We start from the raw sequence: 18,557 nt of genomic DNA on the forward strand, positions 1-18,557 counted from the left end.
AAGAGAAAATATCGTTTTCACGGAAACGTAATAAAACGAAACGCTCTGCGCGAATCTCTCTTTTTTTTTTTTTTTTCTCCATTCCCCTGTAAATTTCACCTTTGACCTTTGCAGGAGAAGTGACGCGTTTCCCCGTAAAACGAGAGAACTGCCGCTGTTCGTTGCGAGAATTAATTAGTTTTTTGTTGGCAGAAATTATACTTTTATAGAAATTTTCGTCGTGTAATTTATAATACGAGTTGATGGAAGGGGAAAGAGTGCAAATAGTATGACGATGGCAAAACAATATATATCAAAGCACGTCGAAGCTTGTTATAAAAATCTAAATTAAGTTTCTTACTCCTTTTGCGACGTTTGCAAAAATTCCAGCTTATCGCTGGAATTGTAATTTCAGATTCTGAACAATGTTATATTTAGATTCTACTAAAAGAAAAGTGTACCCCAAAATGGGAGAGAAAAGGAGACGCATTACACGAAAACTTGTTGCAGCATCGTCTCATCTCGTTCGATGATCTCGAGAATTCATCGCGATACGTTTACAGTAATTCGGATGGCGACGCGTTTAATGGAAACAACAGGCCAGCGATGCGAGGCTGCATAACTTAACGAGAAGCTTTTCACGAAGTAGATCACTCGAGTGGAATCCTTGCTTGAACGAAGCAAATAAACGGGCAACGAGCTTGTTTACGAGAAACAAGGTCGCGGCTACCATGTTTCGAAGAACTTTCGAAAAGCACATCTCTCAGTCGACATGCGTGCCCATGATCCCTAGCAGGAGGAACAAGAACGTATCTACATGTATGTCGTTCTAAGTTGTGTGTTTTAATCGTGGTTACATGTCTCTAAAAAGATTACATTCGAAAAGGAGGAATTCTACGGAAAAAAGAAATTGATCATATTCTCTGTCTTTTGCAGAAAAGCAGTCTCGAAATTTGGAATTAAAATTAATACTCTTTTGTTCTAATTCTAATGGAAATGCAAATTCAATGTTTACAATTTTAGTCTAAAATTTTATTTTAATTGTCGAAAATTTCGACGTAACGTTTAGCCTATTTATTCCTCACTTTTTATACGCATCCGTCATTATCAGCGGGCCAGTGAAAAATTGATTTTCATTGGAAAGTCACAATATCGTATACGATGTTATGAAGTTCACAAGCATGCTCGATATAATTTGCAACGGCATTGTTAAGTGTCGAAACGAAATGAATGTTGTTGAAATTTTGCGAAATAATGCTGTCGACGTCTATTATTATACACGATGTCGGTGTTACGCGTTCGGCGATACGAGGGGCGGAGAGGGGGTGGACAGAGGAGGGGGGAGAGCATTCGTGGGGTGAATCGAACGCCGATGAAAGCGCAGGCTCGGATGGAATTTCGAGAGGGTGCATTGTTGTTTCACGCGGCGAAATTACATCGATCTGCCAGTTTTATCAAAACACCGTTTACACTACTCACATTGACTAGTATTTGCAGTGCCTCCACGTAGGATCGTTCCGTATCGTACAATTCCACCACTACGTGGGTCCTTGTATCCTGAAAAAACAGAATTAACGATTACCCTGGTTGTCGAAGATGACATTTTGTAAATTTCAAGACCCTTGTCGTTCAAAGAACAACTAAGCTACTACGCTACGTGGAGAATATTCGAAAAGTCCTTTGTCTTTGCGAGGGTGGAAAAGAGAAGCGGGATGAGCGCTGATAAACATGCAAAGATGTGCTAGAATGATGCGAGAGTTGCATATTTGAAATAAAAAGCACAAGCCGCTCTTCCGTCTGTGCAAATTATATTTAAAATTGAAACAAAAGGCAACGGTCCCCGCGGATCACAATCGTCGTGGTTTATTTTATTTCCACGTTAACTGGAATTAATCGGAATATCGGTTTTCTTAACTCGGTGATCTTGCTGAAGAGAGCTGCGGACTGTCGCACGGTATATATCGCAGTATCGATCGATTTACATTCAATTTAATCCGCCAGTATTTGTAATTGTAATTATATAAAGAACGTCCTGTTTACTCGGTAAACAGCCAATAGTGGCAAGATCAAAGAAAATTAATAGCCGAGCTTCGAGAAGGAATGTTCCAATTACGAGGCCGTATTAAGTTAAGTGCGTAATATATAATGATAAATATAACCAAGGATCAGAATCGATCTCAAATGAACACTGAAATGGAAAGAAATGTTTTCTGAGTGATAAGTGAATACGAAAACCTAATTCATCGAGAATTTAAAACTTTAGACAGTTGATCTAGGTTAACTGTAGTTGTTACAATTCGAGGTATTCGGAGTTAATTTGAATCCAATAGGAAACGGGTGTACTGTGACGTATTTCGTTAGCAGCCATTGCATTCAGCTTCTTCAGAGGTCAATACCAACGTGACACTTGACCCCCGAAGAAGCTGGCTGCATTGCTAGCGAAATGTCAGAATGTAATTCTCATTCAATACGACCTACACCCGAAAGATTCGAATTGTCACAAAAACCAAACGTGCCAAGAGCTGTTCGCGTATAATATAATCCCAACTTTCGAATTTTCTGATTTCGTACGAAAATTGAAAATAGCGACTAACAAACTGTAGTAAATGGAATTATGGACTTGAGAATCGTTCAAGAATATTTCAAAAGTGTATTTCGAGCAATCTCTCGTTAATTTTTATAAAAGTATGTACCAATTTTGGCATTATGCGAATGAAATATTTGAAAAATGTAGGTATTTTATTTGACGAAATATAACGATGGGTGTTAAAATTATTTACTACGAAACAAAGTTGTGACATCTCGAACGATTCGAGGGACGTTCTAAAAAATTTTTCAATTCTTCTAATGTTTTAACATTAATACAAATTCGAAATTATTTTGTGAAAATCCTGGAGAGCGGGACAAATCTCGCGGCACCGTGATAAAGATCGCACGTGTCCACGTATCGGACAGAACACGTGTCAATGCTCACGTGTATATTGACATCGTCCTGATTACCAATAAAACTATTGTCAGTCACGTAACACGTAAGACGTAACAGATATTCTTATGACACGAGTTTAAATCTACTGTTAGATAATCGCAATTGACCATTATGATATAAATATCGATTAAGTTTTGCCCACGCGTTCTATATGTTTCAATTTTCTGCTCATTGTTATCACCGAATGCACTATTCAACAATTTTTAATAAAATTATTCTATAAAAAATATTTAAACAGGAAAATAAGTTTAACACTTTATCCGTACATATCGTATCATATTTAATCGTGCGTGCATATTTGTATAAAATCTATAAAAAGAAACCTGTTCCTTTAAGTAGTATCGTTGAGGCACAGATCACTATAGTAATTCATGTTACATTACAAAAATTCGAATTGTGTTTAATTTCACTATGTATTTTATTAATTAGTGTCTAATAAAAATCAATCAAGTGAAAAATTCCAAGTGAATTAAGCTTGAATTGTTACAGCTGCCAATTGTTACGACACGGCGATGCTAGTTGAGAATTAATTCGCTAAAATCTATAGTAATATTCAAATAACCCTCCGTGGCATAACTAGTTCCCTTTCATAAATACTTCCTCCGAGGCATAACTCAGATAATTCCTCTGAAAAATCTGCACTTTCATCCGGGACAGATTATTTGTCACATCGTTGCATTCACGTCCGAACGAAACAGAAAAAGGGGAAAAAAATTCTCGTCTTTCTCCCGGGCTGCGTTGCAAATTATACAACTTCCTACGTATCTTCCACGGGAAACGTCCAATGAAGCGCGATTTTATACAGAGGGGGAACGAAGGGCAGATGGAATGGCAAACACGCGCGGTGTTCTTTTCGAACGTGCGTGAGCTAATGAACTCGCGTGTAATAATCGACGCGATTCGATGGAAAAGATAAAGCTCGCGTCGGCTGACGGAGTCGAGATGGTTACAATGCGTGTGCAACGTGACCGCGTCGTGTGTACGCGTGTACAAGTGGTTCGATTCGTGTATGTATGAAAAGGAAAGCTACCCACGCTCGTGCTGACATGCTCGTTATTTTCGCTGTCCACCGACGACTGGCTGAAGAGCTTGCGTTCAGTGTTCATCGTTATCCTCTTCTTCCTCGGCTTCTGCCGATATCCCTCGATAACGTTTTATAAGCTGTCTAATCGCGTATCAATCCGGCTCCACGCATTCGAGTCCCATATCGATCGCTCACCACACTTCCCGATCGCGGCTACGAATTTGTCCAATTGGCGAGATTCCCTGTGTCGAGTCTGGAGGGGATCTCACTCGCTGGTTTTCAGATAGCAAACGAGATGGACAATTTGTTGATTATCTGAAGAGCTGACGGTTCGTTTTCAGCCGATTTTCCGATTCTAATGTCACTTTATGATTAAGAAAGATTTTAATACAAAGATTCTAATTAACCGATCAATTTACAGAAAGACTTAAATTCTGATCGAATTTTAGAGTACGAGTGAAATAAAAAAAAAAAAAATGTATAGAAAATACTATACTAGACTTATTGCGTTCGCGCAGAAGAGACAAATTACACCTGTCCGATATTCTAGCTTGTTTAAGTAAAATGGCCTAACCTCTCGTTAAAATATCCTATCTACTCTCGTTTTAATTACATCATCTTTCCCTTCAATTAAAAATGATTGATCGTTATTTCGCGACAGCCCTGAATTGCAAAACATTATCAGAGAACTTTAGACGTCTCGACACAAACCCAACAGAAATAGAAAAAAAAAAAAAGAAAAATGACGTTAGACAGAAGATGTCGGCAATATTGTTCACGCGATCTCGTTTACCTACTGCACCCATGTCCCACTAAAAATACCGCGAATCGTGTGAAAGTTATATCCGGTTACAGACGCGAAAGAGTTACTATATCGGAAAAAGCTAACGACGTGAGAAAAGGAGGTTTCCTTCGATCAGCAATTCCTCCCCCCCTCCCCCCTTCATCCCTTTTATCAGCGTTCATTTTATCCCGGCGCAGCTTTCATCCGCATAAACATTAGCGCGCCAACAGGAAACATATATTAATGAGAAGAATTAATCCCACAGAGAACTGGAGAATGTCGACGACGAGCCAGCTACCGAGCGGACTTTAAAGCGGAAAATCTGTCGCGAAAAAAGGAAAAATCGCACCGACGTGAATCGAAAAGAACGCAGCACCGAAACGTTTTCTAACGAAACAGAAAGAGAAGAAACGACGAATCCGCGTTTCAATGTTTGCGACCGAATCGCGAAACGAGAGTTCGTCTTGCGTCTGTTTGGGAGAATTTCGCTCGTAGAATGATTCAACAGTGCGGCTTTAAAAGCTCGGGCCGTACGTCCGGCAAGTTTTGGCGTTTCCATGTAGGAGCTTTCACACTTCGAGCTGGGATGATCGTACGTCGAACACGTCGTGCATGTACCACCGTTCTTCCACCGTTATATTTAGCCAGCTGACTCAGGGCCCCCTTCACGAGCTTGCAAGCTCCCCTTTCCGTCTCTCTCGCTCCTCCGCGCTTGTCCTTCTTTCCAACCGAGGAACGCGCCATTCCGTACGATTACCAAATCGATTACATTCGAGCGGACCCTAAAACCTGACTCTCGTACCTTTGTCTATATATATATATATACATAAATCTACAAAGGAAAAATTTTTCAGTGTATTAAAAAAAAAAGAAAAAGAATTATATTCACTTAGTGCGATAGGTACGCGCTGAATTATTACGAATATCACAAGATTATATATATATACGTATGTACTCGATTTTAAGTAAAAAAATTACGTCCTTCACGTGATATTTTCTTTGCTATTTGATTTTCAACAATTTACAAGCGATCAAAATTCAACGGGAACAAAGAAACGTAAATAATTGTCAACCTGACGGAGGGATTCTCGTATTTTCCGAACTGATTAACCATCGATGCCTAATTTGAATCAATCTTTAAACCACTCTGCAACTACTGCGAACTTCGTCGTCGTCCCAAGCGAAAAGCAGAGTTCTGCCGATATCCCATAATCAATAATTCAATAATATTCCCACGAACAGCGACGAGACGAAAGGTTGAGAAAGTAGAGCGCCGATATTAGTGGAGTAATAAGGGGTCCTTGGAAATCTTAGTATTGCAGTCCGTTTTTCACGCGATCTCAGATCGGAATAGGGAAAACGCGACATTGTAAAAACCAACGATTGGCCATGGCCGATGCAAAAATTCCGTTTAACGCGCGTTCCCTTCTCGATGGAATTCGAGAATTGCAATACCGTATGTTTCCATCGATACGTCGCAATATTTCCGTCTCGAACGACAGAGCTCAATCAACGAACTCTACTGCATCGACGAAGTTAATGGAATCCTACAAATCTGCTGATCCACATGAGAATAAGAAAGAAAGACAAACTTCTTTAAATATGCAATTTCCACAACTGTGCAAATAGAAACCTAAATATCTAACAAAGAGATTTTTAAATCCTTAATTATTCAAAAGGATAAAATTTCTTTTTTTTAATGTTACTATTAATCACGGATAACAAAGAAAAAGATAAGAATTTAGGTAGCTCGAACTAATTTTCATTTCCTAATTTACATTTCACTTCTGTGAAAAATCTCGATTAAAGAAATTACACAGCGCTGGATGTTTTAGCGATTTTTATTTTTCGCTCGCGTGACATTAAACGACGACCGTTCCGCGACAGAACAGCTTCGAGCTAAGGAGCTTTTCTAAGAGACGGTGAAGCTGGAGCGCACTCTTTGACCTTTTTAGTGCCTCGCATGCCATCGTACGCATTATCGTTCCGCTATTTATTCCATCTATTGTAGACGCTATCTAATCACGCGTTTTTTTTTTTTTTTTTTTTTCTTTTTTAGTGAAAAGGAAAATATACACCGTCTTGTATGTAAAATTCTGGAAAAACTGAGAGACGTGTTAATTCAAGGGACGAGAAGAATTTAAGAAAGGCGCTATATGTTCGCTATATCGATTCATTAATTATACTTTCTAAGTAGCTTGGCGTGTTTGGTTGGCCAATATTATCAATTCCGAGAAATTGTCGAGCGAATCTCGGTAAATTTTAATATTCCAATGGTGCTGCGCGCTAATCTCGCGTAACAAAAGGAACAGCAACGCGAAACTAAAGGTTCACCCATGACCTTTGTCAACGATCAAGATCACCGGTCCTGTACTTATATTATTCCTGCTGACTGCCAATTACAGGGATTAAAGCCGATTTTTTTTCTTCTTCTTCCGTGACTGTCGCGCAATAATTTTCGATGCACAATGCCCCGACAACGAACTTTATTGAGAAAATCTAAAGAATCGCGAGTTCGATCATCACCGCGTCGCGATCAAATTATTACGCGGATTAATTCGGCAATTAATATCGCCAGTCAGACGGTTCACTTCTCGTCGAATGGAACGGGAATGCAATATCGAAATGTTTTAACCGCGTGACCCGTCCAGAATCCAAGAACGTCAACGTCGACGTGATTATACGCCTCGGTCCTTAGATTACGCGACGCAACTGGTGCACGACGTTGCGAATAGAATCGAGAATAAATAGAAGATGGCCGAGCTTACGTGATGCGTTAGCAAATATGCAGTTACACAGGCCGTGTAATATTAGTTCTAGCTGCGACCGGCGGCTAGCAATGACACACGTCCTCTCGTTATTAAAGATTAACCCGTCTAACCGTCACCGCAAAGATACGATACTCTCTACTCGACGCATGCTGGTTTTACTTTACTCCTATTTACTCACTAGCCAGTACCATGTACCATCTACGCAAAACGAAGCAAAATACCTCTCTCTTAAAAAGAAAAAAAATTGCCAACGATCCACCGATCTACTCCTAACTCCAACGATCGGTAACGGGCCGCACTAAGTGTCTACCAAGCAGCTCTCTTCCCATTTACCATTCCCGTCAACGACACGACTTTCTCTCCAGAAAACTCACACGTGACGCGGGAGGGGAGCATCTAACCGAAATTGCCGGGATCAGGCTGGCAAATCGGCCAGAAAAGAACTTGATCGACAAAAACGATCGCGCGTTACTCGCGTTCGTGGATCCCTTTGTCTCGAGATTCGATCACGATCGTGTCAAGTCCGAGATGAGTCGGATCGCGGTGCACGCCGCTTGTTTCTACCGGCCGATCCCGATCGAACACACACGCACGTGACACCGGGACTGGAACCGAGGTGGTTCGCAAAGCACGCCTGTAAGCTCGGTGTCGGAGCTTGCTCGCGGCGCGGCAGCGAGACACGGCGTTACGCCTGAAACTGGCGACCCGTCGCACAACCACGGCCAGGCTGATCGATACCCAAGAGAATAGCGGCCGCTCCGCGGCGAGCAAGAGAGGCAAATGTTTCGCTTCCAGAACGCCGGCGCACTTTCTCACGTGGATTACACCGCGCGCACCGTGTATCCTGTCCCTCCTGTTCAAAGGAGCTTTGCCGTGCCGCGACCTTGCGTTCCGGGGAAAGCAAGCAAGCAAGCTCCAGGCGGCGACCTTGCACCACCGCCACGGCTAAACAGCCCGCGCACAACCGCGATCGCCGTAATCGCGTTTCTGCGAAATCACCAGAGAGCCCCTCTCCGGAAACTCTGGATTCCCCGACCACGTCCATCTCGTCGTGTCTCTTTTATACTTGCACGTAGCAGCTTCTTGATCGAACATCAACGATCAGTGACGCGGTTCTCTGATCGAACGGAGAACGATCTATCGTCGCAGATCAGTCACGTCTATTTTTTTTTTTTTTTTTTCTTATTTAGATTTATTTATTAGTTTCTAGTATCATTCTGCAGTTGTTCTCTCTCAAATTTTTTAGTTAAAATGATGGATAGAAAGAGGCACGATATTTGGCAGAAATTAGATACTACAATAGTTTAGTGCAAGATTAAGTAAATTGTCGTTGTTGACTGACGGAAATAACGTGAAGAATTTTTAATTACGTTCGATGAATTGGCAACAGGCAACGAATCCGTCTTTAATTACAAATCTTTGTCATTCCGGGATGAATCACAAAGAGTGAAATAAGTCAGTCTTGAAATATTTAATTCGATACTGTTTTACGAGAGGGCGCAATCTAGTTTAGCTCTACGGGTGGAAATCTATTCGCACGTGTGTTCGCAACAAGTCCATAGCACCGGAAGTTCGCACCTGCGCCAAACTGAATTAACACGTGGTTGTTTATCTCTGCAAGGCATCCGCCGAGAACGATCCATTTCTGTCGTCAAGGATTGTTAACAGTTCTGTTTGGTATTAAACTAAATAGTAGCGTTGAAGGCGTTTAAAAAAACAAGTGAAAATGAAAATTGATAAAAGTATTTAAAAAAAAAGGAAAAAAAAATGGAAGCTACTTTATTGGAAATTATATTTTATACTTTTATATTTATAATTATATTTATTTTCCAGTCTCAGACCGTGAAAACAGCAATCTTCTCAATTAAACGCATTTAATTCGAATTTGTCGGACGTAGTCGGCGCAATCTGCTTTTCGTTCGTTTCGTTGCTTATTGACTTTTGCGTATTAAAACTTCTTCCACGAAAGTCATTATGTGTCGCTCGTTCGTGACTAAATTATACACGCCACAATTGAAAGCGTTAATTTGGAGGTCATTATGCAACGATTAACTACGATGAAACCGTTTACCAGAAAGATATAAAATTATACGGTGTAATTAAACGACGTGCCATTCAAATGTTTTACTATTAATTTATATATGTCCGTATTTGTGGATTTCGCAAACAAACATTTCTCAGAATTCGGATCGGTAAGAGGTAAATTGTCTAAATTACAAGGCAGGTAACCTGTTCGAAGTGGAATTGTAAAATCGTGAAAATTGTTTATATAACGAAAATCTGTATCTCAGACTTGTCATTTGACATTTGCCTAACACGTTATTAATAAATTATTACGCAAGTCAGTCTCCAAATATACATACGAGAACAAAAAGGATATGTAATCGAACCTGACATTAATTTACACGCACAAATTACAATTCGCAATTTTAATAACGGCAGGTGGCAGTAGGCAAAGGTCGAACGCGAATTCTCAAAATTATACTCGAAACGATGATATTTGGTCACGTTGTTTCGCGACATTCCGCCAATAGCTACGGATGACTAATTTTGCTGCTGCGAGGCGTGTTGCGCGTATTTCACGAGCGTATAGAAATTGGAAACGCGCGGGGATTAGGGGTCGAGAACGAGAAATAGATTTCCCGAAAGAATTTTCAGCGACTACGTAAACTGATAAAGAAACGCGATCGCAATAAGTTATTCAAGAATCTACGTGGGCACCGCCACCAGACGACGTCACTTTCGCACGAGGCGCACGTCACGAGGCCCTGGCATTATAAGTTTCGCGATTCATTCATGAAATCTCAGATATTCGCGCAATATCCAACCAGAAATCGATGACATCAGAAGATAGATAAAGAACCGGATCTGAAAATATCCCTGTTTATCTCGAGGTCTGCTATTTTCAACCGGGGTTTTCAGTTGATACGTTTTCTTAGCCATCTCTTTCGCTAGAAATTCTATGCGTCCGAAACATAATAACGCCTCTCGCCGTATTTCACGTGTCCCCGAACAAGCGTCGTTTTCACGTTCGAATGTCTACCGTTCGTTTTCTCTCATTCCTCTCTCTCTCACTCTTTCTGGTATCTAAAAGTTCCCATTCGTCTGGAATTTTTAGAACACGAATTTTTTTGTTTGCAAAATATCGTATGCACGATCGCGTTGTCACGTTGAAAAAAATTTACTTATTTCCGGCAATTTGTGTTAATTTCTTTGTCAATCATTTCAATATACTTTTTGCTATTTAATTTCCCTGTAATAAATTTTATTTTTTATTTCCAACTTATCGCGGTAACCAACACCTCTCCAAATCATCGTACCACCACTTCCCATGGGTCGACGATTCAAAAGTTGTTGCTCCTTTCGCGGAAACCGTATTAGGTTCGTCTAAATTGAATCTCTTTTCATCGGTAAATACGATTTCTCGCCATTTTTTATTCGTATAAACACGTTTCTCCGGAAATTGCAAACGGCACAGCTTACACTCCTGCTTTAATCAAGATTTTTGTTCCAATTTTCGTCGTTTCAGATGTTCACGGTTCTTTAAAAGAACATCTCTCATTTGTCATAACTCCAGATTCTTCTTCAATTATCTTAATTAACTCCAGATTCTCGTCAATTCTGCAACTTATCTCGCAGTCAAGATTGAATTTGACGCGATACGTATAGTAGCATATTTATCCCGAGCTGTTGGACACCGCTTTGCCTTTTTCCATAATTATCGAGATCTTTCAGTAAATTCACGATCACTTTACAACTTTCAATAACTATTTTGCCTATTTCTGTTATTACGTTCTTCGTTTAATTTCAATATCGCGTGTATTTCAGCTCCGTTTAACTTTCTCTCGCGACCCATTTTTTACAAATGTTAATACGCACTTGACTGACTGTATTTCACACGAATGTTACGCTTTCGATAGCTCCCGTACGACCGAGCAGCGTAAATACTCGAAATACTTGTTCAAACATTTTCGTTTTCGTATTTCTGAGAAATTACGTGTCTTCGGTAATGACATTCGACACAGATCGCATAGATCCACGTGTCAAGGATACTCATGTATAATAATCTTTCGTTCGTACCTTACAATACGATGATATGAAAAAATATAGAGTGACAAAGCCATTTTTTACCACGGGGTGTATTCTGCGTCGTTGGATTTCGCGAGAACGCCTAAAAATACAGCAATACGTACTTAATTGAAAACACCATCAAAGAATCTCTTTGATACAGTCTCCCAGATTTCTCGAACGTTTTTTGCCAGAAAACTCTTGACGAACGTTCTCTGTTTCACGTCTCTGTTTTCTTTCAGAGTCGGGTCGAACGCGTTTCCTTCATTCGTGACTAATATCCGCTCACGTATGTATCGTTAATACCAGTCACGCGAAAGAAAAAAAAAAAGAAATGAGGAACGTTTCTTTCAAAGAGACAACAATTTATTTTTATCACTTTTTCTCCGTGACTCGGAATTTGGTCATATCTTACGAAATGTGGATGGTCGGCTATTAATTGGCGCACAGCCATGAATTAATCCGTTTCCCTTTCATTGTTCGCGCGAGCTCTGTGAAAGTCTCGTTAGCGTATCGTTCGTGACTGATTATGAGCAAAAATAATGAAACCTTAGAAAGTACCGTGGGCTGACTTTCACTGCCAAAGGTTCAAAACGAAATGCATTTCAACAGAAGATAATCGCGATATGATACCAAGTTGCACAGAATTGGATTCGTTTCAATTGTGTATTCAACGTCGGACATAATAGACTTGGTATCTCGGTTGTTAGTTAAAAAAAGAAACCGTGGTTAAAAAGGAAACATTGAAAAGCTTGGTGTGTGTCATACTGAATAATAAAACACCTACAGTGCTTTTTCGAAAATAATACAATGGGAAAACCCGTCAGAAATATAATTTTTCAAGCGTTAATAATAAATAAATTTAATGCTCTGTAATTTAAAATGAATTAATTCTCTTTTTCGATTGGTTAGACATTTTCTGTAAAACAGACATAAATCATGCCAACTTTTATCGACTTTACTACAAATCTGCCATAATATATACTTTTCAATTTATGAATGTAAAGCACGTACAAGGACAATAGAAAAATTAAATTTCTAATGCTAAGATGTTTATTATATTCAATACTCTCATTAAATATCATAATTCCATTTCATAAAATTTTAGACAATATTGCTATTTACTTTTGACATTTTCTTCTCTCTGTTACTGTGTAATAATAAACAAATAAATGCCATTAAAAATACGACGAAAACCTACTACAATATATAACTTGCAATATATACTCCTAATTTTGCGATAAACGAATCCAATAATCAAACACTGACACATCGAGTTTATTATCGAAATTATGTCTCTCTCTTAATGACACACGGTGCGCGTCTTGCCTCTCTGAAAAAACTATTCAAAGTGAAAAGTTACAGGCCACGAAGTGAACTTGAATTAACGAAAGAGCATCGACCAAGCATCGCCTATCGAGACCCTAAAAGCGACCTTTCACCAAAGTAGGGACGAACCTGCCCGCTTACACGGCACGCACGACACGTTAAACGTATCGAGTGTGTATCGAGCAAGGTCAGGTTGCGTAAAAATGCCAGCGCTAGCCGGCATGATTCTTCACAATGTGAACCGGTAGAGGTCGATCGGTCCCCAGGTATACCTAAGGCCAGGAATATCCACTGGTGCACGCCCCCGCCGTGCCAGAATCAAGGGGACATTATGCTAACCTCGAGTGCACTGGCCAAACCACCAACAACTCATCCCAGAAATATGACCGAACATTATTATTAGATTACGTTTCAGCTAAAGACTGGAGTCACATGTCTTGGATCATTTGTTAATCTCTCTTTTCCCTCGCGTATGAAATAAGGTCCATCATGTGATCGATCGATGAGAACGGAATTGTAAGATATTCCGACAAGCGTGCAAAATGTGACAAGTTCAGTTTTACGTTGGTACATGGTGAATGGAAAAGAAGTATTTAGAATTTTAAGCAAGAAATAAAGAAGAAAGTAAAGTGAGAATTTTGAAAATAGATGATAATATTATAATGTTTCTTTTCTAGTTAATACTGTTGGTTTAGTATCTATGTTGATTTATTTTATTCAATATTAAGCTACGTGATTAATTTCGTTAATATTCGCTAAATTTTCAAATGATTTTCTATCTTTTCGGGAAATGATAGAAAGCATTAAGATTGGAGAAATTTTTGAATACTTGACGATTATGTTTTGAGCCAAACTTCTGTTTGAAATCAACAATAGTATTGGCCATGCGTGTACAGCCGGACCTGGGCAGACCACAGTAGAAACAGACATACACGATCATTTATTATCGTAATAGATTCACGCTAAAAAATACATCGTGTAAACAAAAACTGCCAAAATTTGAATCGATTTCCCAAACAATTTAATATAGTAAGTTTTTAGTTAATGTAGTACTTTGTATTTTTCTTTACTCTAAAAATTTATTACTTCCGATTTATTTGTCAATAACCTCTATTTACTTTCAATTTATTTGTCAATAAATCTAATTCTAAACTTTCGATTAAAAAATGATATGAAAATGTATTAATATTAATGAATTTAAATTAGCACATACACGAAAAAATGCACGAAAGTAATCATATATAATAACTGTAGTCGTTATACGCTGTTAGGCAAATTACGATACAATGTATACATTTACAATGAACGTATATATTTTACATATTTTCTATGTAATTTTAACATATTTATAGATGTTCTACTTGCGTAAATGCTCGTCTATTCACTACCTTAATCACCGGTAATTACAGTTCACAAGTACGTCGCTATAGTTCAACAAGTTTCCAGACACTTTATATTACGCTACAATGTTAATACACGTTGAGAAACAATAAGAAATTCGAGCAAATTATCACCTTTCTCTAAAGACTCCCATTAACGTACTTTCCTTCCTACTTTTACTCATTCAAACTCTATGAGGAACAGTTTCTTAGAAATTTTGTTTAATCAACTTCTTGGATCATCTACATTACTTGAGAAATAGCGAAAAAATAGAATGATATTACGTAGAATGACTGTCTTTCAAATTTCCCTTGACAATTATAATTTCACCGGAGGATGAATCTCAATCGTTGATCATATAATCAAATAACAAATCGAGAAATTAAGAACACCATCTCATTCTCTCCAAAAGTAAACGAAGCTTTCTAAATTTTCTTTCGTATATTTATTTATAGCGTAAGTGCGATTTCCAATTTTTCTTATGTTTTGACTTTTCCCGAGTCACAGGAATGAAAAATTATCAATTCGACACATTCGAATATTGCCTAGACGATCGCCCATCGCTTGCTGACGTTTCGCAAACACCAAATTCGCCAATTCGATAATACGAAAATAACAAGGCTCGTCGCGTGAACCAATTTCGAAGTGAAATAAACGACAACGTGTCCCAGTGTCTCGTTTGAAAATTCGTCGCCAGATGTTACAAGCGACGAGGAAGATCGTCCAAGAGGCTACCAGAGATACGACGCGACGCCGCGATAAAATCAAACGCGGTGCTCTTGACTCGCTCCGGAGCATTGGCCTTTTGTTTTTAATGCTGTTCCCTTGTTAATCGATCCGCCGATTAGCTCTTCATTACATCGCCGTCCTGTCCACGAATAAGCTCTACACGAAATGCGATTATCATTCGCACGGTGTTGCGATAAATAGTCTTGAAATCGAGTAAAACGAGATCTGATTTAATAAATGTTTCCTCTCGGACTTGTTAAGTTCAATTAACTCTCAGATCGTGTATGTAAACTGTTCACGGTAATTAACTCTTAATATTTCAATTCCGGTAAAATTATTCTTCATATGAAGATCAATGAAAATTTATTTAATATAATACGCACGTAGAATATCATTCGTCCCGTATCTACTTCTCGTGATTGTATATCTTTTAATTTCTTTTTCAAATTTTTTTCTTTATTCCTGTATAAACTCAGAGTGGTATATTTTTACGGAAGAGAATGAAAAAGAGTGAAATTTAAACAGAAATCTGCTCTATACCTGCCCAAGTATTATACTTTACTTTGCATATCTTGTACATTTTCGCGCAATCTAATTATATGAAAGTGATTCTCGAAACGGGTTCAAGAATCTAGTGCACAGCGTATTTCAAGAGTCACAAAGTATCTCAAAAAGACGTAAACCTACATTTTACATCAAAGAATGTTAATTTCTCAATGCCGATCGGACGATTTTCATTTTCCTCTAGGCAAGTGCTATAAACTTTGAAACACCTCTTTCGTAACACCACATATACTCGCCGGCATATATTTACTCGTTAAAACCATCTCGAGAACCGAGATCACTCATTGTTAAATCGAATTTCAAGATGGAACGCAATTTCGTCTAGGAAAAACCGTTCGAACAGTCCAGCTATTCAAACGGTAAACAGCCGTGAACAATGTTCAAATAACGAGTGGCCTCAGATAATAAAGGTTCCACAGTTACTCGGTTCTTCGAACCACGACGAATGCTTATTTATCTTCATTCAACTAATAGCTCGGAATTCGACTTGCCTTGCATTAAATTATCCTCCATTTCGTTTCTATTCTCGCTTCTCCTTCATCTACTTCCAACCAGATTCTCTCACTCTCTCTTTCTCTCGTTCGAGCGTACCGTGTAAATGCATATTAAATTTAATAGTACTCACGTTTCGAGCCACCCTCTCCGAAGATCCTCGAAGCAGCTCCGCAAGGAGTTCGGGACTTGGCCCCGGAAGACCTTCGAGTTTGCTCGGGCTGGAAGTGGTTCTATGATGGCAAGGCGTAGGCGGCTCTGAACCGCTGTTATTCGAGCTTGTGTTGTACGAGAGATTCGCGGAAACTTTTCTACGTGGACGTAATCCTTCCTCCAGAGAGATATCAGCGGTTCGTGGTTTCGCCATCTCTGCCTCGAGCATTTGTCCGTATGGTCCACGAAGTGGTCTCTTGCTGTACCTGGACAAACAGGATTTTATGAAGCGCCACGTTTAATAAGACGAAATATCAAGGCAGGCGTTCTGAGATCAAAAGGGATAAGGTAAAGTAAGCTCGAGGTGTTAGGATTTTTACCGTCAGGCGCTAGGAAATGTACAGCGTGTGTAGTATTGTAAAAACAATTAACGAAGAGGTTAACACATTATCAAAACTAATTATCCAAAATTATTAACTTTCATTTGTATTTTGTACGAATTTAATTTTTAACTTGATGTCGACTCACCGTACGAATTCTCAACTTTCACAATTCGAGCCATTTGTACTAATTTTGCTAACTCTTTATTTTCTAATTCTTACTCTTTACACTTAAAAAAGAATTGAAGTATCACGATCGTAGAAAATCATTCCGTAGAAAGACCAAAAGTAATCCAACACCGTCTAATGTACAATGTTGGATATACCAAAATTTCTGTTACAGTGTTACAGTGTGTTATATACCAAAATTTCTATTTCAAAATTTATCCAACTCTAATCGAAAATGTTGAGCGACAATGGTGAAACGAGCGCGAGAGACAAAGAGAGTGGGTGCTTTCGAGCCTCGTCGCGGGTTTCTCATCTTGAAATCGTGTCCATAGGCAGGCGCCTCGGGTCTATTTGCATTCTATTCCGATATATCAGCAGTCGTTCTCGTGTTACCTTCTAGGCGTGTGGCCCTCGCAGTCGGAGAGGTCGCTCGGCGTCGCAGGTGGCTCGTCTCTTTCCTCGCTGCTCTGAGCTGACAGCTTGTTCCTGTCGGTGTCCAAGGACTCCGGCCATTGGGTTATGTACACGCCCTTTCTCCTTTTGCTGGTGTCCCCTCGGTACCTCCTCGATTTGCCCGACGGCGACGAGGCTTCGGAGGGTGCTTCGCTCGCCGCCTCGCTACCCTCGCTGGCTTGACTCAATCGGGGCTCCTCGGGTGGCGGTGTGATTATCACCTCGTGCGGCTCCAGCCTATTTTCTGTAGGAAATGATCGACTTCGTTTCAAACGAACGGCAACGAACGTGCATTTGAAATGACATTTTTTTTTTTTTTTTTCTCTCTGTGTCTTTGGTAAATTGGAAATATCTCGATGCCTGCGTCTTTCGCCAATATTTTATTCTTCGTCGAATAAAAATTGAAACATTCACTTGCAAGATTCAAAGATTCCCTGAACCAACATTTTTGTATCGTCTTCTTTGTTAAGTAAATTTGAAGCAAACGAAGGCAAATCTTTTCGTTAGAATTCGGGGAAAATACGTCTACGATGGCATTTACTCGCGGCGTCCGCTCTCACAATCAGATTAGCGAGCTCAAGGCTCCGAGCGTGAACGGGCGTTGAAGTCATCAATGAAGATGGGTAGAAACTCGATGACGTTGAAATTTCTATTTCGACCCTGGCACCCGCCGTTCCGAGAATAGAGCCACGCGAAATAAAGTGGAAACTCGGGTGCACCTTTGTGCCCGTAACTCCTATCGATGCACCAAAAATAGTCCTTCTTTCCCTTGCCGCCGTTCCGCCGCGCGCAGCGGAGGACAAGCGAAAATATTTGGCCGACTGGTCCGGCGGTTCGATTCGACCGCTCCGATACATCAACGACACGAGGCGTCAGACTTTCAACGCTCAATTCCTAATTCTTGCCGCTCGATGCTTCGATAAACGTGTCAACGGATGTCCGATAATTAAAAGCGAGCCAGCATGGCGGCAGGGTCGTTGAATCTCTCGCGTGCGTTCCTCTATTAAGAGAGGCTCGCGATATTGATAAGCCGCGGTTCGCGCAAGACGAGGGTGAGGCGAGGGTGATTCCGCGCGATTCTGGCACGGACAAAGCCGTTAAATTAAAATTACAAGCTGCGAGGATGTCGGACTTTATCGGTTGTATTATGTTGCCAATTTTCACCGACGAAATCAGCCAAATAACAAACAGTTGCTACGCGGAGGGAAGGCTACGCTTCGCGAATTCTCAGCTGTTCGCGAAGAAATTATTCTCACTCGAGAGTTTCGATTTTGTATATAACTCGCGATAGTCCTGG

At 39.9% G+C, this 18,557-nt stretch overlaps 1 protein-coding gene across 10 annotated transcripts in view; it reads right to left on the minus strand.

Annotated features, from left to right (window-relative positions):
- Positions 1-18,557, minus strand: part of LOC122526844 — a 76,169-nt gene that overhangs the window by 25,157 nt on the left and 32,455 nt on the right. For all 10 annotated transcript variants that reach the window (XM_043650421.1, XM_043650427.1, XM_043650426.1 and 7 more), the window contains exons 7-9: positions 17,201-17,504; positions 16,240-16,525; positions 1,459-1,536 (exon numbers count right to left, since the gene is read on the minus strand). In XM_043650421.1, coding sequence (XP_043506356.1) covers positions 1,459-1,536; positions 16,240-16,525; positions 17,201-17,504 — 668 coding nt within the window. The remainder of the gene's footprint in view (positions 1-1,458; positions 1,537-16,239; positions 16,526-17,200; positions 17,505-18,557) is intronic.

The sequence above is a fragment of the Frieseomelitta varia genome, unplaced genomic scaffold (assembly GCF_011392965.1).
Source record: "Frieseomelitta varia isolate USP_RPSP 00005682 unplaced genomic scaffold, Fvar_1.2 scaffold_198, whole genome shotgun sequence".
In the NCBI taxonomy this organism is placed as follows: domain Eukaryota; kingdom Metazoa; phylum Arthropoda; class Insecta; order Hymenoptera; family Apidae; genus Frieseomelitta; species Frieseomelitta varia.